General features: G+C 37.7%; 2 protein-coding genes across 2 annotated transcripts; both read right to left on the bottom strand.

The window, feature by feature from the left end:
• Positions 1 to 9,512: 9,512 nt before the first annotated feature.
• LOC122054949 lies at positions 9,513 to 15,001 on the bottom strand. The gene is made up of 7 exons (XM_042616363.1): positions 14,750 to 15,001; positions 14,056 to 14,676; positions 12,464 to 12,633; positions 10,492 to 10,727; positions 10,220 to 10,419; positions 9,982 to 10,107; positions 9,513 to 9,896 (listed from the first exon to the last, which is right to left on the bottom strand). Exons 1-7 carry the CDS (start codon positions 14,912 to 14,914, stop codon positions 9,798 to 9,800), a joined length of 1,617 nt encoding a protein of 538 aa, XP_042472297.1. The 5' UTR covers positions 14,915 to 15,001; the 3' UTR covers positions 9,513 to 9,797.
• A 1,439-nt stretch (positions 15,002 to 16,440) lies between these two features.
• Positions 16,441 to 24,181, bottom strand: LOC122054938 (auxin response factor 5-like). The gene is made up of 14 exons (XM_042616353.1): positions 22,439 to 24,181; positions 22,245 to 22,363; positions 21,913 to 22,011; positions 21,764 to 21,820; positions 21,148 to 21,300; positions 20,992 to 21,076; positions 20,825 to 20,915; positions 20,298 to 20,462; positions 20,098 to 20,217; positions 19,845 to 19,920; positions 19,589 to 19,739; positions 17,438 to 18,957; positions 17,154 to 17,344; positions 16,441 to 16,823 (listed from the first exon to the last, which is right to left on the bottom strand). The coding sequence occupies exons 1-14, from the start codon at positions 22,515 to 22,517 to the stop codon at positions 16,724 to 16,726; spliced, it is 3,006 nt and encodes a 1,001-aa protein (XP_042472287.1). The 5' UTR covers positions 22,518 to 24,181; the 3' UTR covers positions 16,441 to 16,723.
• Between the last annotated feature and the right edge of the window lie 1,882 nt (positions 24,182 to 26,063).

Genomic DNA, 26,063 nt, shown 5'->3' with positions numbered 1-26,063 from the left:
TGGGTGATTCGGGGTTTCCACGACGCGGCCCGAAAAACCCAACAGTGGTATCAGAGCCACGTGTAAGGCTTGTACGAGTTTAATTTTTGGTTTTATGAAAAACTAAAGTTTCTGTAATTTTCTGTAAAATTATGATTTTTATAGTTTTTATGGGTAATTTTTCCGTAGAAGCGAAGCACAAGTGTCTCGGCACTTGTAGGCTTCGGCTACCGGAAAGATTTTTCCAAAACGACTTCGTTTTGCCCCAAATCCGTTTGGGACAGCGGGCTTGGGTGCCATTAGATCGCAAAGGAGCAACTCACGATGGTTAGATCGTGGGTAGGGGTACTGCCCCTAACCCCGCAAGGGGATTTGCTCCGCGATTGGACCCGAAATCGCTAAAAACGAACCTGTCGGGAAGATTTTTCCGAAACGGCTATGTCTCGACCCAAATCGTTTTGGGACAGCGAGTTTGGGCGCTGTTGGATCGCAAAGGAACCCTCGGAATGGTTAGATCGCGGGTAGGGGCGCTGCCCCTGGCCCCGCAAGGGGATCCGTTCCGCGATTGCGCCCGAAACCGCTAAACGGGACCGCCGGGAAATTTTACTCGTAAAAATTGTAAAAATTATTTTTAAAATTATAGAAAAATTATGAAAATATATAATTTTGAATTATATATTAATTTTGTGATAGTCATGGCCCAAAAACCCAATATGATTGGATTGTGTTGTAATTCATAATACGGCCTGCGTGCCATTATGTGTTTGCGCGTGTTGTATGTTTTATTTTTCCGCGACCTGTGCGTCGTGCCTTTCTCTTATATTCTTGTTGTAAATTAGATTTAGACTCGAATGTAACTCGAGTTTCAAATTGTAATGTACAAATTGGAGCGGTGGAGGGTCCACACGAGACGGAGTTCCGAGGCGGGCACGAGCAACACACGGTGGTCAAAGGGAGGAGCTTGGAGAAGCTGTTGACCCTAGGTTGACCATTCGATCTTCTCATTGGCTTGAGAAGATCGTAGTAGGGCCATGACTAAATCACAAATATATTAATTAGTTAATTGCTTATGTATATGATGCATGTTTAATAAGTAATTAATTAATTATTGCCTTACGATTAGATTAGATCTAAGTCGTGCACATGATGCACCCTTGCGATCTAAGTCGTGCACAAGATGCATCCTTTTTCGATTAGATTAGATCTTGATCGAACCAACTCTAAATGCCTAACCGTGCCGTGATACCTATCACTACCTCGATCACATGTATTGGTGAATCTGCCAAAACAGAGCAATACATATTATCTTGGTAGGGTACGGAGGGACAATCTTGGTCCCGCCTATCAACGCATGGGTGAATACAAACTCAATTAGATTGAGTATTCCTAGTTACTCGGTTGGATCGAGTCAACTATAGGCATTCTTCCAATAGTTGGAATGATAGGTCAAAATCACATCTATATTAACTCTCGGGCGTATTAGCCAAAGTTAACTCGAGTTTTAATATAAATGCGGATATTTATTTTATAAACAAGAGTTGCATAGAGATGTAATTGGTAATCGTTACCTACCGATCATACTAAGCCTTGGGCGTATTAGCCAAAGCTAACTCAAGGGTTAGTATGATGTGGATCTTGTCCTACAAGAATTATAGAATTCAGTGGGAGCATTATTTAATTAAAGGCCTAATTAAATGATTTTAAAAGAATATGATATTTATTTCTGCAAATTTTCTGTTGTAGATAACCATGACGTCGAATACGAACTCTTTCTCCCTGCGTTCTGTCCTTAAGAAGGACAAGCTCAACGGAGCAAATTTCCTGGACTGGTACAGGAACTTGAGAATAGTTCTCACTCAGGAACGTAAACTGTACGTTCTGGAGCAGCCCATTCCGGAGGCTCCTCCTGTCACTGCCACGCGAGCAGACCGAGATGCTTACAAGAAGCATCAAGATGACGCATTAGATGTGTCATGTCTTATGCTCGCAACCATGAACTCTGAGCTTCAGAAGCAACATGAGTTGATGAGTGCTTACGATATGGTTGCACATCTTCGTCAACTATATCAAGGACAAGCAAGGCACTGGAAGAGGAACTCCAAAGAATACCTGGAAGATCTTACGAAGAAGAGAAATAAGATTTCTACTTCAGGTATACATGTTATAGAAGTCAACCTCTCTATTTCTTCATCGTGGGTATTAGATACCAGATGTGCTTCGCACATTTGTACTAATGTACAAGCGCTGAGAAATAGCAGGGCATTGACGAAGGGTGAGATAGACCTACGAGTAGACAATGGAGCACGAGTTGCTGCTATTGCTGTAGGAACTTATCATCTATCTCTTCCCTCTGGGCTTGTACTAGAATTAGATGATTGTTGTTATGTGCCTGCCTTGACTAAGAACATAATTTCAGTTTCTTGTTTGGACAAGAAAGGATTATCGTTTATAATAAAGAACAAATGTTGTTCTGTCTATTTAAACGATATGTTCTATTGTATTGCACCTCTAATAAACGGACTCTATATTCTAGACCTTGAGAGCCCTATCTATACATAAATACCAGAGGTTCAAGTCAAATGACATGAACCAAACCTACCTCTGGCACTGTCGCTTAGGTCATATAAATGACAAGCGCTTATCCCAGCTCCATAAGGATGGTATGCTGGACTCATTTGATTTTGAATCATATGAGGTATGCGAGTCATGCCTACGAGGCAAGATGACCAAGACTCCCTTTAGTGTGCACAGCGAGAGAGCGACTGATTTGTTAGGACTCATACATAGTGATGTATGTGACCCTTTCAATGTCGCTGCTAGAGGCGGTTATAGGTACTTCATCACATTTACTGATGACTTCAGTAGATACGGTTATGTGCACTTAATGACACATAAGTCCGAATCCTTTGAAAAGTTCAAAGAATTCAAGAATGAAGTACAGAACCAGCTTGGAAAGAGTATTAAGATACTTCGATCCGATCGAGGTGGAGAATACCTTAGCCATGAGTTCCGTGACTATCTAGCTAAGTGTGGGATTCTAATTAGCCTATTGGGTCACACACAAAGAACAAGTGGATGGAGATTAGGTTCATATGATGAACCAATTGGATTAGGTTCATATGATGCACCAAAGATTGGATTCGAATTAGACTTATTAAGTTAGACTCAATTAGATTCAATTGTTGAATGAGTCTAATTTAAATTTGATTCATTGAGTCAATTTATATTAATGAATTGAGATTCATTAAATTGAAATTGACTTGAATCAAAGGTTGGATTTAACTCAACAAGGAAGAAATTGGTCAAGTTTGACTTGACCAAATGGAATTTGAAACATCAAGTTTGACTTGATGTATTGCCACATCATAAGGATGACTCATCCTTGCCACATCACCTCCACCTCATGAGGTATGCCACCTCATGGGGGTTACACTCTTCCCTTGGTTTTAATGTGGCCGGCCACATTAATGAAGGGGGTTACATTGTGTGGCCGACCACACTAATGGTAAGGGGGTTTTTGATTTTGTGGAGTTATGTGTGCATTCATTCTATGATCTTCTTCCTTGCTTCTCCCCTCTCTTGGCTAGATGTTGTCGTGACTTCCATGGTGAGAAGAAGGTGGTTGAGTGAGTTAATCCAAGAAGTCCAAGAAGAAAGGTAATATTTTTAGAGGAGTGTATTGTATTCTCTTCTTTGCTTTCCTTTCTTCTTCCATTCCCATCCGAGAGCCCTAGAGAGAGTGCTAGCACACTTGGGGTCTTTCTGTTGGTGCGGGAAGCATCCGACGATCGAACTCGTGTTTTGATAACGGCAAAGAATTCAAAGTTAAGATGTTTGTTAGTCTAACAAGTCTACTTGAGGATTTCAGGAAAGTCCTAGCTGCGGTTAGGCAAAGGAAAAACCCTAGGGGGCGGTAACCCTAGGTCATAGGGGGTGGTAACCCTATGCGGAAAGTCTTGGCAGGTCGAGGGCTTCAGGCAAAAGTCCTAGGGGGTGGTAACCCTAGGTGAAAAGTCCTGGTGTCGCGAACCAGGTGAAAGACTGGACTAGCCGGGGAAGCGGATGTCCAACAGAAAGTCCGGAAGCATCGGGTGCTGAGCAAAAGTCCAGTCGATCTGGAGGATCGGCTGGCAACAGGTAAATCTCCTGAGTGGAGTAGGTGAGGACGCGTTCCCCGCAGAGGGAACAGTAGGCGTCGGGTCGACCTAGGGTTTCCGGCTGGAAATCCAAAGTCAGACTCGGACAGTCCGAAGACTGTCGTTTATTCCTTACTATGTTTTATCATATTCTAACACTGTCTTGCAGGGTATTTTGCTCGGACTAACCTTTGTTTGCAGGTGAGGAACCTGCTGGAAAAAGAGTGTCCGGGCGCCCGGGACCAAAGTTTATCCCCTGCGCGACTTCGCCACGTGGAGCATCCAGGTTGGTTGGCCACGTCACACTCCAGGCGCCTGGAAGGGATCAAGGCGCCCGGAACCGCATATAAAAGGAGGGTTGAGGTGCAGCTTCAAACAGAACTTTGAAAAGCGATCTTCTGCAACGTGCTGCGAATACGACCATCCTGAAGTGCTGCAAGTACACCCCGACGACCCGGAGCTCAGTCTTTTCAATTCTACATTGTTGTTGGTATATTTTATTATTGTACTTGCAATCTGTAACTATTTAACGAATTTATAGTTGTTGCCCACCGAAAGCGATCAAGGATCGCGGGCCTTCGAGTAGGAGTCGCCTTAGGCTCCGAATGAAGTAACTCCTTCGTGTCTGTGTCTCTTTACTTAATTTCCGCTGCATTAACTCTTACGTTTTACGATTCCGATAATCGAACGATTTTAGCCACGAGCGCTATTCACCCCCCCTCTAGCGCGGTCTCGATCCAACACTTTCTTCTCCATCCTTGAGTGCTAGAGAGTACTCCTTGTTCGTGTGGATATCACTAGAGAAGTATCTATCTTGATACTTTAGAGATCCGACACGTACCTTGGACAAGCGGGATTTTGCGAGGGCACGCATCGAAGGTAAAATATTTTCTTTGTAGATCTACTGTAGATCAAAGGATTAAAACTTGTACTCATGTTTTCCGGAAATTTTCCTTGCACGGATCTACGGCTTTGGGTGATTCGGGGTTTCCGCGACGCGAAAAGCGGTTTTTGCGGCCCGAAAAACCCAACAAGTGGCTCACTGATCGGTTGGCTGACCGATCAGTGAGCTTCTGTACTCTCTGTTCGCATCTGGATCGGTCGGCTGACCGATTCATAACAGACGCTAACTCTCTGTTCGCGACTGGATTGGTCAGCTGACCGATCCAGTGGCACAACCCAATTCTGATCGATCTGTAGATCGATCTGGGTTTCTGATTTCGAATCAGAACCCCTGATTTCAGCACTATTTCGTGCCCAACTCATACACATCAAGTCTATAACAGCTAGAAACATTTTTAACATGTATTAGCTAACATTTTAAACATGATATCACGCATGATTCACTAATTCATGGCATGCAAATGTACTATGTGTAGAATAATAAGGTTCTAATAGTTAACTAATTTTGCTGAAAGTTCTAATACATAAATAAAGCTTGTTAGATCCCTAAGATCTTTTATTCCAAGTTCCTGCCCACACACATCCTCGTAGCATTGTCCTCCAGCCTCCGCTAGTCCATCTTTCCTTTACCTTTATCTGCAGTATAAGGAAAAGAAAGTATCTATAAGCTTTCACTTAGTAAGAAACCATCTACCTCACTAAAACATGCATTCGATGCAATATGCTTTTAAAACATGCTGTTTGAAAGTGCACTGATTAGACTAAAACATGGCATGTTATCATACATAGAAATCAAAGCTAGTCATGACATACTATCATCTAAACATGTGTAATAAAAGCTGAACATGAACACTAAAGCATGGCATACAAAGCTAACCATAACTATCATGTGTAACAACAAGGAAAACTGAGCTGAACATGAATTAAACTAGTCTGGAACTGAATTCAAACTCAACTAACATAACTGATCTTTGTGAGTTTTGAAAAACTATAATATAATAGATTAAAATACATAATCATACTGCTAATGGGCCCGGCAACTGTACATGCTATGCGCACATCCTCAACTAAACCCGGGGTTGCAAATCCCGAATTTAGCAAGGTTTACTAGGTTATCTAAACCTAGGGACCGACTATGGGAGTCCAACCCAAGGGATATCTAATCCTGTACAGTGCCACTACTGAAAATAAAATACTGAATCATAGTTAATTAATTTACCTTGCTTCTACTAGGTTATCTGAACCTAGAGGCAACTGTAGGTGCCCACCCATTGGACCGTAGTCCCATATATGCTGTGGCAAGCCTAACTAAACTATTTAAATGCTTCTATTGCATTTACTGAGCTATTAAAATGCCTAAGTTGCATTTTTCTGTACTAAATAATTTAATCGAACACTTAGTATGCACTAATTCGCATCCTTGTGCCGAAAGTCTACATATTACTAAACTAAAACATGGAATTCACACGGAAGCTACTTATACTGCAGGTGAGGGGTTTCTTACCTCCTATTCGAAGTTTCTTACGATTCTAATCGCTAGTTTTCCCGGAAGAACGATCTCCTTGACGATTCTCCTACTTCTACGTGCTCTTCTCGCGAAGGGGAGCGTCCTCGTCTCGAAGTCGTCGTCGGAAAGTGCCCTTGGGCCGAACCTTAGCCTTCCTTGTGGTTGGCACCGAGAGAAGGAGAGGAGAAGGGAAGTCGGCGGTGAGGGTTTGAGGAGAGGAAAAATCACGATCTAAATAACCCTTCACTTAATTATTTCCTATTTATATTAAGTGGTAATTTCCGCCCAAATCTAACATAAATATTATTGATTCTCTTTCCTTTTAGCACGGCCCTGCTGGGTTCACTTGGTTACCATGGTTCACCATAAGTCATATGACCAATTAGGTCTCGGGTTCAATTCCCGTGTAGGCTATTTTACGGTCCTATTTATTTTTACTACTTCCACTACTCTAAAAATTCCATAAAAATATTCTAAAATTCCAGAAAAATCATAGAATATTTCTAAAATAGTTTTGAGAATTTTCGGGCGTTACAAGAACTTTCTTGTGCACTTAGTAAACTCGTTAGATAACAATTATCCTTAACTTTGAACCTTTACCAATCATTAAAATCAAGTTCAATTATCTGGTGCTCCATACACTAACAATCTTCCCCCTTTTAATTATGGCAACCTAGTTCAAAGTTAAGTAAAAACATAGAGCATATACAAAGCAAATAAGTAAAACATAGAGCATAAACAAAGAAAATAAGTTAAAATAAATGCTTTCCCTTAACTTAATCTCTCCCTTGAAATTAATGCCTTAGGGAACCTTAACTTTTAATCTTATTCTCTCCCCCTTTGACATATATCAAAAAAATTAGGGAATCAAAATAACATGGAATGAAAGAATAATAAGAGAAATACTTAGAATATTTGAGATAAAACATTATTTTAAAAAATCTAGAGTTTTCAAAAGATTTTTTAGAATAATGTTTAAGATATTTTAGAGTATTTGCATAAATTTTCAGAGTATTTTAAAGGTTTTCAAAAATAGTTGTCAATTATATTTGATCTTTTCTCCCCCTTAAAAATACTTGGTGATCCTGTCTAAAAGCTGTGAGAAGGTATGCTAACTCTGATGAACGGTGACTCCAAGGAAGATGAACTCCTAGAGATCCGGAAGCTCTTCAACGATCCTATGCACAGTGAGACGAGCCAACAAAGTATTAGTGACCTAAGACCGGGGTAAGAATCCCTGGCTAGGCCCTCCAACGCTCAAGTCAGTTTTCTCTCTTGAAGGTGGAAGAAGAAAAAGAAGAAGTATAGTAATGAAAGTACTCCGAAGTAGAGTTTTGGATGCTAGAGTTGCATACCTTGCCAACGGAAAGAATTCCCCATTTTATACTACCTCATATAACCTATTCATGAGGTGGTCCCCGGTTTGTTAGAGTTTGTTAGAAGATGAAGCACTACTTTAGGCTTCATGCAATAATCTCTTAAGGAATTTTTTTTGTACCCAAGATGTACCTCTTTTGTCATTTATGACTCATATTCCTGATGAAATATGAATAGGAATATGTCATTGTAACTGAAGAAGTTTCTAGAGAATATTTCCTGCTAAATTCGCCAAGCTGTCATAAAGCTGTTTACTACTTATACACCATCCTCTGTTAAATATGTCTCGACTGATCATTCAAGCTGGTCATGTATATATTGAGAATACCTTCTGTTAAGTATATTTCGATCGATAATGTATTATAAGCTTTATCAGGCTGAATGCCTTTACGCCTGAGTGGATTTTGTCCGGCCGAGCGTATATAAGTACACTGGTGCTCGCTCGACCTTTACTCGACCGGTAATATAAAGTTGTAAAGGCTAAATGCCTTTAAGCTTTGTCGGGATTTGTTCGGCCGAGTGCATATAAGCACACTGGTGTTCGCTCGACTTTCATTCGGTCGGTAATATACTAAAAGCTTTATAAGACTAAGTGTCTTTAAGCTCGGTTGAGCTTTGTCCGGTCAAGTGCATATAAGCACACTGGTGCTCGCTCGACCTTCACTCTGCCGATAATATACTAAAAATTGTATAAGTCTAAGTGCCTTTAAGCTCAGTCAGACTTTGTCCGGTCGAGCGCATATAAACACACTGATGCTTGCTCGGCCTTCACTCGACCAGTAATATACTAAAAGCTATATAAGACTAAGTGCCTTTAAGCTCTGTCGAGTTTTGTCCGACTGAGCGCATATAAGCACACTGGTGCCCACTCAGTCTTCACTCGACCGATAATATATTAAAAGCTGTATAAGGCTAAGTGCCTTTAAACTTAGTCGGATTTTGTTCGGCCGAGCGCATATAAGCACACTAGTGCTAGCTCGACCTTCACTCAACCAGTAATATATCAAAAGTTGCATAAGGCTAAGTTCCTTTAAGCTCGGTCGAACTTTGTCTGACTGAACACATATAAGTACACTAATGCTCACTCAACCTTCACTCGACCGCTTGAGAGCATACACATCCGAATCATAAAAATAATTTTCAAATAAAAATATAATTAGGATGTCTTAGAAAATGGGATGGAAAAACAAAAATTGGCAAAAGGGATAGCAGAAAATTTTCATATATTTTACTGCACCTTTGATAAATATAGATCTACGTCTTTTAGTAGCTTTCAAATTCCGTGTCCATCACTTGGTAAATTGGCTGATCTTTTGTTTTCATCATATAATAAATTAAAATACAATTTTTTAAATAATAAACAAAAAATTTGACTCTTGCGAAACATTCTATTATTTTTTTAAAAAAAATAAAAAAGTAAAACAAAAATTTACCAAATACATCTATATCCATACAAAAAATATTGCATGTATATAGTAAATTTAAAAATAATTAAAATACATCATTACTGTAAACTTCAATTAATTAATCATATATTAACAAATAAACATATACATTCCTTGTTGATATATAAACGTCTTGATAGTTTGAGTCTAAAATTATCATAAATATAATAATAAAAAAATATATATTTTAACTTAATGAAAAAAAACAGTCACTAAGAAGTCACTTGTATGTGGGATTCCATCCCACACATTACAGTTACCTGAGGACAAACTTATTTTCAATAGGGAGATGACATTTATATAGCAAACCTCATGCCGATATATTAACACACATTTACATCAATGAGATGGACACCTCATGAAGTTATCTTGACCGTATGACCCATATATATTGGTGACAAGTTGGTAGGAGGATCAAACTTTATTAGCAAAAGGCCAAGTTTGTTTTTTTTACCGATCTTCCCGTCGAACTTTATTAGGATCAGATACCATTTCCATCATCATCTTCTCCGGGGAGTCTTCCCAATTAGCAAAAGTTTTCAGATCAATCTGCATTAAGATGCCAAACATGGTTTTTTAGTTGATTTTTTTTGTCTTCTTGATTGACGCTACTAGAAGTGATGCAATGCTCAACCTTTCGTCGCTGTTCGGAGAAAAGATTCTCACGGTTCTTGAAAGCATCCTGCTTTTCTTTTGCTGCTTTCCCACCAAAACCCCATACTTCAACCTCTAAGACGGAAGCTTCAACTGGTAAGAAACCCTGTCGCAGAAAAGATACGAAGGATTCAACTATTAGCGTGGTCAAAACAACATCCACAAAAGAGTTACCAACATAGGGTTCCAATTTAATAGAACCAGATTTCTAACTCAACCTGGTTAGGAATAAGAGAACCATGTTGATAAGTTTTATCTATTGCATGATGGCGCACTGTGACTTGAGCAAAATCTTCATCTATAAATATCCTCTCGTTGCCGATGGATCCCCCAAATGCCAATCCAACGGGTTTTGGGTTTGGCTCATAGACCCTAATAGTAGGACGCAGGTGGCAGTATAAGAAATTCTTTTCCTTCCCTGCTCAATAAATATTAGATTGTCTGCCTTAGTGAGACATGCATATACATATATAGAATGAATCCAACATACCAGAAGGAGGAAAAACACGAAAGATTGGGTTTATTGCATAAAGATTTCCAGAGCTGCCAAAAAATGAATCTTTATTCTCGAACCCCTGTGCAGTTGATATTCCAATTATCCATCTTCTAGGATTGTTATGTTCAGTAGAATCTTCTGAACTAGCAGAGACCAAAACAAAAAGCGAACTGTTGTAACCCTCAACATTAGACCAAAACCTACTCAACCCTTTCCCATGAATTGAAGACCTGCAATGTAAAAAAATAAAACCATGGAATACATTTTCTCAAACAAATATTAGGTTCAATGAAATGCATAAAAATACAAAATGACATTTTACTAAAAGAGGGTAATTTTTCCTGAACAAATTATGAATAAACCATGACACTTAGAAACAAAATTAGGTACTTAGGTTTCTTATATTAAAAAACCATCAAACCTATTTAAGTCACAACAAGGACAATATTTGTCTGCTGGAAGTCTAGGATTACTGTATAATTTAACTTCAACTTCACCTACATGTGCATCAGTTGGACACCACCTTAGGAGAACTAGGTCCCATTACACTGCATCATTAAGAGATGGTGTAGCAAGTTAAGAGATGTGTAGCAAGGAATTGGTTATACTATTCAAAATTCCCAAGTTCAATTGTCTTGCATAGGACAATGAGCTTGCAAGGATGTCAATCAATCAATCAATATATATATATATATATATATATATAGATAGATAGACTGGGTGCCCCGCGTGGGTGCCTGAGTGCATGTGGGGCGCCCAAAACGGATCCGGGTGCCCCTCGCATGCACTCAGACGCATGCACTCAGACGGCCATGCGGGGTGCCCGGCGTAACCGGGCTCTCTCTCTCTCTCTCTCTCTCTCTCTCTCTCTCTCTATATATATATATATATATATATATATATATATATATTAAAAGCAACATTTGGCAGAGGATATATGAAAATCCATGTGTGGAGTCATTCGATATCGGCAATCCATTTTTTAAACAAAATGGACAAATCTTGGGAGGTTTACTAAAGAATTATGAATGATGTTTTGGGAAAACAAGATGAAGCTTGATTGTAACAAGTACAAGGTCTGTTATGAAAATATCATGGTTTTGGCAAATCAGACTGTAGATTTTCTTACTCAGATTTGTACTAGTGGCAGAGAGGTTTTGTATCACCATAACAAGTACCAGTTGAGCTTCAAAAGATTTGAAAAATGATCAACTTGACATTACCTCTGTTGTTTCTAGTTGAGCTGATTAATTCTGGACAATTTTAGAAAGCTGAGTTGAGCAAATCTATAGCTTTATAGAGCTGATTATTAAGTATAGAGGATGGTAGAATAGGTGCAGCAAGTGACCATTCCATTGATACCACTTCTGTTAGAAGTTCAGCTAGTTTTCATGGGCACCTAGCTTCTAATCTAAGAAAATGTCTCATTAAGGTTTTTCATTCCATTTTGATAATGTGTGAGAAAAAGTTCCATGAGTTTGTCACTTTTTATTCTCCTTGTATAAACTAAAGAAGGTGTGTAAGGTTGTTGTGTTTTTTATTTCTTTATATTTGGATTTTATGCAGTACATTGTTACGTAGTCATTTGGCAGAAACAATGAGAATACTTGTTCAACATAGTACAAGATGATAACCCACAGCATGAGAGAATAATAAACAAGAGAATAAACAACTTCAATAAAGCTGGCTCAAACATTTAGACAATGCATTGAACTCCTGAGTAGTTGAGTAACATTGACTTAAACAATTCAAATAGATTAGCATATATGAAAATTTTCAAGTTTTGAAACAAAAGAAAAGATAATTGAAAGTAATCCAACAAACAGTACAACAAAAAAGAAGGAAATTAGCACCTGGGAAAAATAATTAGAATAAATTCAAGAGATTATGAAAACTGCTAAAACTATTCAGAAAAACTGAATTAGAGATATAAAATCAACAAAAACATATGGCGACTATGACCAACCTATATAGAAGATCCCATGAGTTTACTTGGAAGGAAGAAAGTTCTTCACTTAATTTTTCTCTTTGTGTAAGGGATACAGCCCAAGCCCTTCCTCGAGTCAAGAGGTATGCATCATGAACATCACCATTAGAATTATCATCAGAAACTAAATCAGAAGAACTCACACTCTCCTGTCAATATAGAACTTAGGTAAGGCAACAGATTTCCTCGAGAATTCCTCATTTTATCAATAGGAAAAGAATGTCGTTCGGCCCTTGAAATCTAGTTTAAGTAGCCAAACAAGCATGAAAACCAAGACATCAAGCATCAGAGAAAATCAGAATAGATTCTCGTAAGCCCCTCCAAGGCTCCAACATGAAATGAAGCACTGGGCCAGAATAGTAATACAGAATAGTAATAGGCAATGTAACGGGATTAAAAATGGACTTTTAATAACTTATCCAACTTTACAACAGGTCCAACAGGAGCTCCCCAGTCCAAACTCCAAAATGCTATCATCAAGAATACTTAAGCACAGCAATCATAGCAGAAATAATAAATTCTGCATTTTATAATTATTTTTAACCAACATAGATGATGTCTGAAAGGCAAGCATCACAGAGCCAATTATACCAACTAATTAGCTGGTGATGATAACTTCACTCTCAGTTCATTGCGCATTTTTTGAAAGTAGGTAGTGCATGGTAGTTACTCAAAAAGATTAAGCAAAGCATGTGGTTTAGCAATATAATGATCCATAAATCCAATGCCTAACCAACAGTGCTCCAATTAGCAGCAAGGTCCAGTAATATCAATGAAATCAAAGGTAATGAACCATAGAAGATAAGCAAGATCTGAAGTTCAACAAATGTCATGCCATTGAAAAATAATATAGAAATATGCAAGATATAGTAGCATGACGCTAGGGTTTACAGGAGTAAATTCTCTGGAATACATAACTTCTGGGTGTTTATTCTCCCAAACAAGCCTATTAATTGATTCCCAACAATTTCACATTTCTGATTTTGCAAATCCTTATCCAAGATATAATTTAAATTATAGCAGTAAATTATGGATGCCCCAAATCAAAGGGGAAAATTAAACTACTAAACTCTGATTGTACAATTTACAGAGAAGATAATTTAAGATGCTAGGAATTGCTATTGTACAAATCAAAGGAGACATAATTCAAGCAGTAGGAATATTCCATATATATTAGACCTTGTCCAGTTAGGCTACTCTGAACCTGAAGAAGTGATTATAATAAAATAATCATCATTCGTATCTGATTGACATTGCAGCAGTTGTCAACTACAACAACCTAGCTTCCCCACTTCCTAAGTTGTTATGTAGTAAATTTCACTAACATCATAATTATCCCACATCCACAACAAATTCCAGCCATTAGCTTAAAGCATTATATTTTCTCCTTTTTTTTTCTCTTAAATTGAGAGTAGTTCACGTGGAATACCTAAAGGTATCCCTGGTACTAGATTGGTGCCAGATTATCCATTTTCACAAATACATTGCCTATTCTCTGTCACTGAAGAAGTCACGCAGAAAATAGTACTTGTATTCACCCGAAGACATTCAAAAGCTGAGAATTTGCATACCGCTGAAGTGGAGAAATCTCGGATCCTCTCCTGCACATGTCGCGCAAGGCAATTCGATAAGCCCGGCACCGTAGTCAAGACCCACGTCTGAAGCTTCTGGGCAGAAACTCCTTTATCAATCCCCGCAACATCGCATCGCCATATGCTCTCATCCTCCGTAACCACACCGCACGATACAAACGCCGACAACAACAGATGACTCACGTCAGGCAGCACTAAAGGATCCTTCCCCCCTTTGGGCATCTTCGCTATCCTCGAAGAATGCCCCATCACCCAACAAATCCAAAGAAGCACGAGCAATTCTCCAGGCAGAAGACTCCCACCGACCTTATCGTTCTCATCTGAATCAGGATCGAACTCCAACCCGCAAGGTGCGCTGGCTTCCCGGCACAGGGCAGCGTACAATCTGTACAGCAAGTTGACGGATTGCGAAACAGGCATCCTCGCGCAGCACCGATTGTAGCCTATCAAGAAGCCAATCCAGTCGATTTCCCCATCGTCTCCCTTGGGGAAGATGAGGGAGGCCAGTGTCTTGCCGAGGTTGGCCAAGATGAGGTGGAAGTGATCCGGCACGGGGGTCGACTCAGACGTAAGCGTTGGGGCGTCCAAGGAGAGCGCCGCCTAGAACAGTAGAATAAAGGGTAAACGGACGAGGAGTACACGAGTAGCGTTAGATCGGTAGCAGTAGCAGTACCTGGAGGGAAGAGAGGGGGAGGGTGGAGGAGCCGGGTGGGGAGAGGTTGGGAAAGGAGGAACGAAGGACGGGGAGGAAGCCAGTGGAGGCGGCGGAGGCTTCCTCCTCTTCCTGCCGCCGGTGCTGCTCGATTTCGCCGTGATCGGCGGACGATGAAGCGCCCATCTCCTGCTCGCTGATTTGCGTGCTCACGTCGTAACCTTGCTGTTGAGCTAGAGCCGTGCGATACAACCAGCAAAGATGTGGGACGAACACTGACTAAATAAATTGAGGTAGAAAGATAAAAAGCTCAAATAGCTTTAAGGCCCTATGTTTTCCATAACTGTCTCCTTATTTTTAAAAAAACAGCACTTAACCTCCCTATATTTTAAGTTAAAAGAAAAAAAAAGTAAATAATCTAAATAATCTCTTACTTTGTTATTTTAAATATTAAAATTATTCTGACTAAATCATTCTTACTATAAAAAAACAAAACCTCATACTTCTAAAGAAAAAATAAAAATAAAAAATTCTACGTGACCGTTAAAAGTTTAACCTTAATTAAATCTGATCTATATGTAAATTAAAAATCTCACTTGTTTCTGAAAAAAACTCTCACAAAATTTATATATACACCAGTATAAATAATAGAAAAATAGTAATTCTGAAAAAGATAATCATTCAAAAATTCATTTTCTTACCCTCACCGAATAAAAAAAAATAAAAAAAAGTCAAAATTTTAAATTAATGAATTAAAACCAAATGAAGATGGAATAAAGTTCATTATTAAAAATCTCCTCATTATTATCAAATGTGATATATAATAAAGCAACAATGAAGTGTTGATGTGATAAAATTACACCAATACGCACATCAAAAATATTAAAAAATCCAAGAAAGAAGTTTATAGGCTGTTGTTGTGACTATAAGGTTAGCACTCAAACATCTTAATATACCACATAAAAATCCAAAACTATTAATATATAATGAATGTTAACTGATATTTGCATGCAGAAAAATGATAGATGTGAGTTCTTCTTGTGGAGGAAGAAATATAAGAAGAAGCACAAGACTTTAACTATTTCACTTTCAAAAAAGTTTAGATTAAGGTTAAGCTTTCAATGATCATGTGAGAGTTTTTATTTTTACTTATTTTTTTTGTCTATAAATAAAAAATCTGAGGTTACTTTTCAATAAGAGTGCTTCAGTTAGAAAAATTTTAACATTTAGAATAATCAAATAAGGGGTTATTTTGATCATTTACTATTTTTTTTTACTTCAAAACATAACGGGGCTAAGTATCATTTTTTAAATACAAGATAAATTACTTCCGGAAAGAAAAGATAAGGGACTTAAAGTTATTTAGCCAAAAATAAATAGATAAATAAATAAAATACTATTTACATAATTTCTATAAATTAAATATGAAATTAAAAAATAATAGTTTGATTAATAAAATTAAACTCTAGAATTCAAATTCTAACTTTATTTATATTCATTTCATTTCATTTTTCAGAATATCTTCTTTAAAAATCAATCACTTCCAAGAAATCACAAAAAAATTTAGATCATAATTTAAATAAAAAAGTTCTTATTTTGCATCATTCACCTTTTAAATTTAAATGCCTTAACAATTATTTTTAAAATATCTTATTTAACTTTTAAAATTTTAAATTCTAATAAAAAAGAACACAAACCGAATGAAGATTTCGTTAATACGCGAGGAAGATAATCATTTGCGATGGGTGTAAGATCATCTTAAACACAGTAACAATAATTACATGGATCTCTAAGCTTAACAACATTATCACCAAGCCCCCATTCCATATAATTTGTCCATCATTCAAGCCTCAATACATGAATCTCTCTAACAAGCATTCCTTAAACACTGGAAAAAATGACAATAATATACAAGGTGGATGAAAAAGAATTCCTAATAATAAAGTCGGAAGGGTTCTGATTTCTTGTTCAATGTATATCAGTTTGCTTGATAGTTTATGCGATGCCATCCATAAGCTGCAAGCCATCCTCACTCATCTGTTGTACCTCAGAAGGTGATAAAATTCTGATGCATCTAACACAGTTGATGAACTCCCTACAAACACATATAGATGGATATTTTTAAGTCCAAAGAAATGTATCATTGAATAAATCCTCTTATAGATGATTATTTTATGACAAAACTTAACAACAAACTCAATGCTTTATCAATCAAAAACACCAGTAGATATTCTAGGATTGGTATCTTATGTGCATTTTGGGATGCTTGTTTCTAATTTAGGTAGGATTAACGCATACTCGATGAAGCGAAGTAATATTCAGCAATAGCTAATGCTTTGTGCAGTGATTTCTTTAGCTAGTTTTCCTTTTAGACACTAGCAAGTATGAAAAATTGAACAAGCTAGCAAGATTGAAGAGTGCATACTCCCATGGATCATCTCCAACCAAAAGAACATCATTTTCATAATCCACATAAACAAGCTTCCATTCGGAACTCCATGGATCATCCAGTTGCCCCTCTAATCCAAACATGCACGATATGGCCAATCTCAACTCACGGTAATTGTTAAAACGCATCACGTCGATTGACCTTCCAACAGATCCTAGTTTCTGAACCTGTTCAGCAGATATGAAATAACATGTAAGAACAATAAAAGTACGTACATTGTGAATTTAGTAGTAGTTCTAGAATTAAATTAAGCATTTCACCTTAGTATATGTCCTTAAAGGTTGTTGGCATGTTTGTTTCCTAGAACCTTGATACAAGCTGTAATTGTTCACTACCATACTGCCAGATGAAGTCCCTGCAGAGCTGTCAGGGATGTCTTGTAGAGAGAATGCTGAATCGGTCATTCTTGACGAAGTAAACTGTGATAGTGGTTCATGATTCGAAGTGAAATTGCAGAGGGGCATCATTGAAGGAATATGAAACTCAGAAGACCACACGTTAGTCAGCCCTTCTATGGTCATATTTGAGACATGACCGATGTCTACAGTTTGGTTGGTAAGATGAGGATGGCTAATTGCATTGCTCTGGTTGTTGCGCTCCTCAGACAAGTCCATAATCTTGCACGAATTGGATATACCGTGCATGATACTGCACTCTCTTTGAACCTCCGACGAAAGAATACCTTGGACAACCAGCTTATCGTTGATTGAGCTCAATTGATTGCCTAAATATTCTTGAATATTAGCCGCGAAGTGCTGTGGGTTCTGTGAATCTGAAATACATGGAAGCTGAAATGTCTCAATGGGCTCAAACACAGAAACATCTGTAGAGCAAATTGCACCATTTCCAGTAGAAGAGACATAGGAATCTGACTTAATATTCATATAAGGAAACTCTGGTGTCTTTGACGATCCTACAAAGGATTGAAGGCAAGAATGTTGGATCGCCCAATCGTCATGGTCCAAGACATGATGTGGGTGGTCATGATGCAGGAGTAAGTCATTTAGGTTACTGATGTCTGATGATTGTCTTGCATCGAACCCATGTGAAGCCGAAATAGAAGCTTCATTACACTGCTGAACAAATTTGCCATGACCTTGTCCAGTCACCTGTAAATCTTGCTTTGCTGATAGATGATCTGCATGATTCCTACGATCAAAAGAGCCTGAACCTGTTGAACTTTCTTCATTTTGATGTTTTGTAAACTCTTCCAAGCATTCAGTGAATATGTCACCAGAAACTATTTTGACCATGTTTTCTGATTCCTCTTCCAATTCAACAGTTGGTTCTGCAGAAGCTGTCTCTTGCGGATGAACAGATTCATGTAATGATTTACTCTCACTCCTTTGTCGGTCATTTGGATTCTCACCATCTGCTGGAAGGGCTTCTTCGGTGCCTGATACTATTGAATCAATATCTATCCTAGTAAAATCTGATTTGACACCGAGGGGTACAGAACAATGTTCTTGTTGCATTACATTTTCTGAAACAAACATAGATTGCTGCAGATGGAAATGTTGTTTCGGTTGAATTGCTGTTGTGCAAACTACTTGCTGGGTAGAATTTCTTGTCATCCCAATAGCCGGCACAGTTATGTTTCTGTAAAGTTCATTACCTCTGTCATATCTTGTTGTCCCTAGCACATAGTTAGGGCTACATGATTTATTGAGAAGGCTCAAAATTTTTTCTGAACCAACGCCGATGATGGAACTCTTATTCCCATTATCAGTCGAATTTGGAATGTCTTTTGGATTTCTTAAATGACAGTTTATTGCAGGACCTACAAAATACAAGGGTAATCAAGATCCTGTTAAAGCAAAGTCAGCAACACAACAATGAAAAAGACCCATTGATTTGACCTTTCATGTGACTATGTGAACATTCATGTATGTGTGTGCTTATATGGATGTCTGCAAAAACAAATTGCAGATTTTATCTATCGTGTGCTCGCGCACATGTATGGCTGGTGGCATGCTTAGGTATTTTTATGAAGTAAAATGATAATCTTGTTCTTTCATTGATCAAGGATTTCATCAAATACGAAAGGATTCAATTTATTCAAATGAACCATTTAAATAACTGATTTGTATAAGTTTTCTTAAAGTTGATTGACTAACCACTCACTCCTTTAAGATGTTAAAGGAGTTACTATTGAACTAGAAAATTTTTAAAAGGGTATTAATGGAGGACATTAGATAATATTTTACGGATTTGACTGAATAAGAGCCACTAAATATTTTAGCAGAACCAAAAAATAGTGTTTATTGGATTGATTTCCACAAGATTCAAATTCTTTTGTTCACTTCTCCACTACCATTCATTATTTGTTAAGAGTCAATATATACTAACAAGTTGGATTTATCGAGACAATACGAGAAGGCAAAAATAAAAGTAAGAGAATGATTCCCCACATGGAAGAAACTTATCTACATATCCAGGAAGACATTGTCTTTTTAAATTTGAAGTTGCACTAGGAAAAGCAAAAAGGCTTTCCAGGGTTTCAATTTCCCATAAACTGATCCGATCAGGTCTTTCTCCATAACCATGTTCATCCCATTCTACCTAACATTTAAGCAAGTCATGAATACGATGAGTGAAGAATCACATCACCATATAGTTATTAAAAACAAGAATTTCAAGAACACAAAAGAATTATAGTTGACTTACTTGCAAGTTTCGCCACTTTGAATTAGGCCATCTTACAGGATCATAACCACTGATGCCTACAATTGTGCCCATGGATCTGCGAACAAGACCAACAAAGGTTATGTGTATGTTTTATTGTTGTGGTGTAGCTGTAGCCACTAAGCATTGAGTAAATAAGATACAAACTGAAAGTTTCAACAACCATACAAAACTATCTGAGATACGTTAGAAAATAAAGGTGGATTTTTTGGTTTTGTTATGGAAGAATAAACACCTGCGTTTGCTTGACTCCTCGGTTTCAAACATCATGCCGAATCTCATCCCAATTGATACTTGTGTATATGCAGCTTTTTGGAACTTGGTTAAAGGAATTACAAACTCTGAAGGACAAGCTCTGAACAAATCAGACAAAGATTAATGACAAAGAGTCGACTTTTGGAGTAGAAAGATCCATAAAGAGGAATATAATTGTACCTAGGATTGTAGTATACAGTGAACGGGCTCAGACTCGATGCAGCATGAGCTGCAGCAGCAAGGACACCGATATGCATACTGTCCGCAGATAGCACAGATGATGGTGGGGCTATTTGCTTGCGGTTAGCTCGTCTAACACCCAAGAGTAGCTGAGACTTCTCATCCCTGTGGGAATCACAAGTTGCATGAGTTCCTGGTTATATTCAGAAGTATACTTTTTCTAATGAACCAACTCTTTTAAACCTTCCTATTGTAATGGATGTTTGAAAAGTACTCCCTAGTTACCAATGGTACCGTGCTACCACATGACTTAGCACATGACCAAGTTGTTCGACTTTATGAACTATTCAGATCAGAGCAATTTGAATTTTACACACATTTAATGTTTCATTATTCTAGTGTGACAACAAAGGCTTCTTAATATAAATTCTTATCGGTTGGAATCATTCTACTTGAAATTTTGATTAGTCCTATTTGTTGTCCATGCAACTAGAACTATAAAATGTATTCCTTCTCTGCAATTTAACCTGATAAACAACACAGTATCACCAGCTTTTAGCCTTTTTGCACCCACAAACAAACTCCATCCGGTTGTAAGAAGATGCCTCTTAGGCTGCCCTGGAAGGAAGAGCCGAACAAGAATAAAAATCCCTTATAGATATAAATGTATATTGTACCGAGTAAATTTTCATACCACGGTAAATGTGTCGAAATGTCCAGGAGTTGTCATGCAAGTCTCTAACAATAAGCTCTTGATTTGGAGGTTGCATAGTATGGTCCTGGAAAATGAAAGCAAACTAAATTTAGAGGCATGAATGATCAAGACAAAAGGAATTCATAAACTCCTCACCAATCGTGGAAATAGTTTTTCAGCAGCTTTTCGAGGTACCGAGAATCCACCGTGTGTACTAGTATCACTCACAGTCAAAATCTTACAGAAGAATTCAGACGGGTGCTTACATTTACTAAAACCAAGGTCGGGAATGGGGAAAACAACATTTTTCTGAAGTGGGAAAAAAAGATCCAAGCATTAGTATTGAGGAACTCTATTCGATTATATAACTATATGACCATTTTAAATCTTTCTGTGAGGTCATCTGCTCATGATAGAGTTGCATAGAGTATTCGAACTGCTATTGCAATCTTGTATGTCACTATTTTCCCATTCTTGTTGTTTTATTCTCTACATAAGTTGCAATGAAAATTTCTATGAAATAAACAAGAGGTTCATCACCGATTCAAATAGTTCTTGCAGGGTCATTTTTCAAAGCCTATCAGATATTAGAAAGAACTCATTTGCATTTTAATTGTATTCCACAAAGTTAAAACAGATCAGATGCACTAGAAATTAGCAAAACATTTGTTTAAATTTTTTATACTGTCTAGCCAATAAATGAAATTGATTCTAAAACTGGAAACACATGGAACAACATGACAAATTCCAAGAAGAAAATTGAATGTCTTACAGAGTTGACTGGCTGAAGTGTCATCCGAGCATATATCTCATCGGTCTCTTTGTCGGCCTGGAACCGAGAGACGCAAAACAACAATGCATGTATAGATCACTACTTCACAAAAAGATGTAGAACGACAACACCAGGTAAATTATACTCACATGTAATGTAACATTATGAACTTGGCATGTCAACTGAGGTGGGAGATCTGTGTAGGCAGGGATCTGTGAGTTTGTCATTTTCCTAGTTGACGCAGTCACCTAGAAAAGGTCAGAAGAGCAATCAAGAAACGGACATTTGATTATGAAATAATAATGCAGCAAAATTGTGATCAATGTTTCATTGTGGCTATACACTAAGTATGAACGTTTACTCAGATATACCAAGCATACTCTATTACAGTAAATACCCAAAAATGAAAAACCAAAACTTGAACTTCTGTCAATGGATGTAGAAACTGTTGAGTATGTGAAAAGAACAGAAAGAAATGAACCTGCTCGCTGTGACCTTGTGGGAAATAATACACGAGGTTGCCAGGGTGAGGCAGTGATACAAGTGGTCCAGCACAAGCATGCCAAAGCTCAGAGTTTACCAATGAAGCAAGATTGGTTCCTTCAATAGCAAGGATACAATGAAGCAAAGTATGTTACACATTCTACGAGCATGATATGTAAGCAAGACACTAACTTGGCTTATTGGGAACTTCTCGCAGCAGCTTCATTTCTTCGAGCAGTGCTGCTGCATTATTTAGACTAATGGAGGACATCTTCGAGCTGTAATCTTAGAGTAGTAGTTTCCAGTGTGAGAAATGTGAAGACAGAGAGCAATGCTAGTGTTGCCGCATTCTAAATCCCTCTGAAGGAATGCTTTAATGTCGTCAAATTTGCATCTTTGTGAAACCAAATTTGCATCTTTGTGAAGCCTGGAGCGTCAAAATTTCATCTTTAGTCGAAGAACACAAAGGAACAAGGCATACGTCGAGCCAACGAAAAGAGAGGCGAATCGCAGAAGAATCCAAGAGCAGAGAAGCCAAAGTAGCAAGCGAACAAGCTGTCCCAACTCGCATAAAGAAGAAGAAGAAACAGATTTCGACTACAGTAACAAGCATCGACTTATGAGAAGGAGCAGAGTGACGTGGGCGGCGAATGCGAATTCAGAGTTCTACTCGTCGAGCTGATGATGAAGAGGAGAAAGAGGGCCACAAGATGCGTTAGAAGAAAAAGGTGGGGTTTTTTTTGTTGGCAGCCAAAGAAGCACGCGACAGTGTTGCAGCATTACGATGAGCGGTCGAATTCCAGGCGCTCCTTTTTATCAATTTATTCTCTCTTTTCTCCATAAAGATACCGACCTTTCGATGATGGAAGACGCCATGACTCTCTCTCTCTCTCTCTCTCTCTCTCTAAATGCCCTTTTTAACCTTTCTCTCATGCCCAACAGTGTGAGCGAATTCAAATCCCCGCATCTCTCCTTATCTCCACGCATCATCCATCTCTTTATCTGATCCCATTCCAAATTGTTTTTAGCGACGCAACTCGTTCTTTTACGGGAGCAAAGGGGCTTCTTTTTCTCATGGTATGGTCTGCTGAGTCCCGTGGCGGCTTTAGGCGCAGCAGCAGGCAACGACGAGAACAGCATGAAAGCAGTGCCTGCGCCAGAGTCGATGCAGCAACGCAGCAGGCAAGACCGAAACAGGGCAGTGTTCCTGCTCTCAGACTTAAATGTTTAAAAATATCCAAATAAATCACTGAAACGCTGCCTCAACGTCTTCAGCTACACACCAGGCGTGTTGTGCATGCATGGAGACATCTTGAATCACCAAAAAGATGCAAGTTCATCATCCTTTTGTCAATGGAGCCCCTTGACTGTGGTCTCAGGCAATCTAGTCGGAGTAGCACTTTCCCGTGCAAAGCCGGGCAATTCATTGGCACAGAAAAAGCTTAGCTTTGACCGTGCTATTGGTTAGTTCATCTATCTATTACGGAAATTAAGCAAAAGAAGGGGTAAATTTGCATCGACTTCGAGAAGGAGAACGGTGTGGATCGTCATCTGCGCAAACGTACGCTGGGTGCGTGCATGAAGCATCAATTCGGCGAACGTATGCAACAGGGACTTGGACTGTATCTGCTTGCAAGCATGCATCGGCATTGGATGCGGTGAGCAGAGGCATCAATGGCGTCGGGGCCACCATCGGGAGGAATGAGCAATTCCAGAGCAGCGAATGCTGCGACGATGCCGGCTCAACACGAGACAAGGTCGCCTTTGTGACGTCAGGCGCGAGCACCGACGAGGTAAAAGCGAAGCGGGAAGAAGAAAAGCGCTGCCGTTGCTCATCACCGATCAAAAAGGCGAGACAATCGTTTAGAATTGAACATTTCCATTTTAATCCCTATAGTTCAAAAATATGAGTTTACTGCAAAATATAGAAAGCAGGATAACCTTCGAAACTTTTTTAAACTGCCACATATTTAACATCTTTTTACTAATAGTTCTAAAGTTTTATTAAATAACAAAATACTTTTAATAATTTTGGTGGAAAAATTAAAAGGACACCTTTGTTGTTTTATCTTCAAGAACATTCTATTTTTGAAAAACTATTAAAAAAATATTTAATTTTATTTTTCATTTTCAAAATAATATATAGGGTTGTCTCAACCATTATCGAGCTGTAGGGGAAAAATTATTAAAATCTTTATTTTATATATATATATATATATAAATAATTTAGTTTTCTATTTTTAAGATGTAAAGTTATTAATTTAATTTTTATATTCAAATTTGGATCATAAATCTTTTCAATTGATGAAATTATTAAATTATTTAATATCTCATAAGATAATATTGAACATAAATAATATTTTGTTAATTTTAATTTTTTAAAAAATTATTGAAAATATGTTAATCTTGAGACTAGTATTGTAGTAGTATTTTATAAGTTATTTTTTATTTAAAAATATATGTAAATTAATATCTATTTTTAAATTTTGACTTTATTATATATATATATATATATATATATATATATATATATATATATATATTTAAAAAATAATTTTAAAAATAAATGTAAACCATCACATAATATATATGTCATGTTTTAATAAAAAATCAAGGTTCAAATATTTTTTTTTAGAACATGGTCATCAAACAATTTTAACTTTTCTACCTCATTAAACAAAAATTAAAATTATTTTCTATATCTTAAATTATTCATCATATAAAAAATCAAAATTATTTTCTATATCTTAAATTATTTAAACCTATTTTAAAGTGATAAAAAATATAATTAAAATAATTAATCTCTTAAAAATACTAGCATGTTACTTTGCATCAAATAAATGAGGAACTATATTTTCTGTTCTTATCAAGGACAAAAAAAAGAAAGAATGAGGGAGGTATATCATCAATGAGGACGGAGAAAGGCGTCTTTTAAGAGTAGTATCATTATGTGTTGATGCTGGGAGTATAACATTTAATATAGAGTTTTGATATATGACTAAGGTTAAAATTAGATTAATTATAATCTAATAATTTATGTTAAGTGTGCAAGTGCAGGTTCAGGGGGGATGGATCACGTATTTTTTAAAAACTCACTTTTTCTTTTTCGGTTTTATGAAGTAAAGATAGACACAAAAAACAAGAACACAAAAACTTAAGGAGTTACTTAGTTCAGAGCGTTTGACGACTCCTATTTCAAAATCCATATCTCGCGGACCAATCGATGTGCAATCCACTAATGACCTCTTCCGGAATAACCGGAAAAGGACATCGAGTATAATAGAAAGATAGAATAGTTGTAACAAGCTACACTTTCCTTTATGCAATAATTAAATACACAAAGAAAACTTTGTTACTCAACACTTGTAGATCGTCAGATTGAGCTCGGTGTTGGACAACTTCTCAGTAGTAGGCGGGTGTAGCAAAGTTGTAGCAGAACAACATGAAGTCGGAGCAGTCGGAACGTCACACGATTGCGTAGAAGCTCGTAGAAGAAGTGTGAATTGAAAGTTGGCCAAAGTATTCTTTTATTGAGCATTGGAGGCATCTTCCATGGCACTAGAGGCGCCTTCAATCCATAAAGTTTCATCCTAAAAAACTAGTGCCTTATAGTCGTCGAGGTCTTCTGCGTTATTTAACCGAAGGTGCCTTCCAAGCTCTCGAAGGAGTCTTCCATAGCCCAGCTTAAGGCGCCTTCCTTTGCATGGAAGGCATCTCGGGTACTGTTCATCTGAGGCATTCTGTACTCCTTTCGTTCTACAAAATGTATTAGTCAAACAAAATAAAGTATACCCTGCAAGACGAAGTTAGCATAATA

This window comes from Zingiber officinale, chromosome 1B (genome assembly GCF_018446385.1).
Source record: "Zingiber officinale cultivar Zhangliang chromosome 1B, Zo_v1.1, whole genome shotgun sequence".
Classification (NCBI taxonomy): domain Eukaryota; kingdom Viridiplantae; phylum Streptophyta; class Magnoliopsida; order Zingiberales; family Zingiberaceae; genus Zingiber; species Zingiber officinale.
The sequence above is the reverse complement of the archived record's forward strand: the minus strand, read 5'-3'. Positions and strand labels throughout refer to the sequence as shown.

Coding starts and splice junctions, on each gene's coding strand:
- LOC122054949 (XM_042616363.1), bottom strand. CDS start 14,914: ATGGGCGCTTCATCGTCCGCCGATCACGGCGAAATCGAGCAGCACCGG. Junction 14,677..14,749: donor TCCCCCTCTCTTCCCTCCAG/GTACTGCTACTG, acceptor CTACTGTTCTAG/GCGGCGCTCTCCTTGGACGC. Junction 10,420..10,491: donor TCGTGTTTTTCCTCCTTCTG/GTATGTTGGATT, acceptor TTTATTGAGCAG/GGAAGGAAAAGAATTTCTTA.
- LOC122054938 (XM_042616353.1), bottom strand. CDS start 22,517: ATGTCCTCCATTAGTCTAAATAATGCAGCAGCACTGCTCGAAGAAATG. Junction 21,821..21,912: donor TTCATAATGTTACATTACAT/GTGAGTATAATT, acceptor TCTCGGTTCCAG/GCCGACAAAGAGACCGATGA. Junction 18,958..19,588: donor TGTAGATAAGTTTCTTCCAT/GTGGGGAATCAT, acceptor TGTATTTTGTAG/GTCCTGCAATAAACTGTCAT.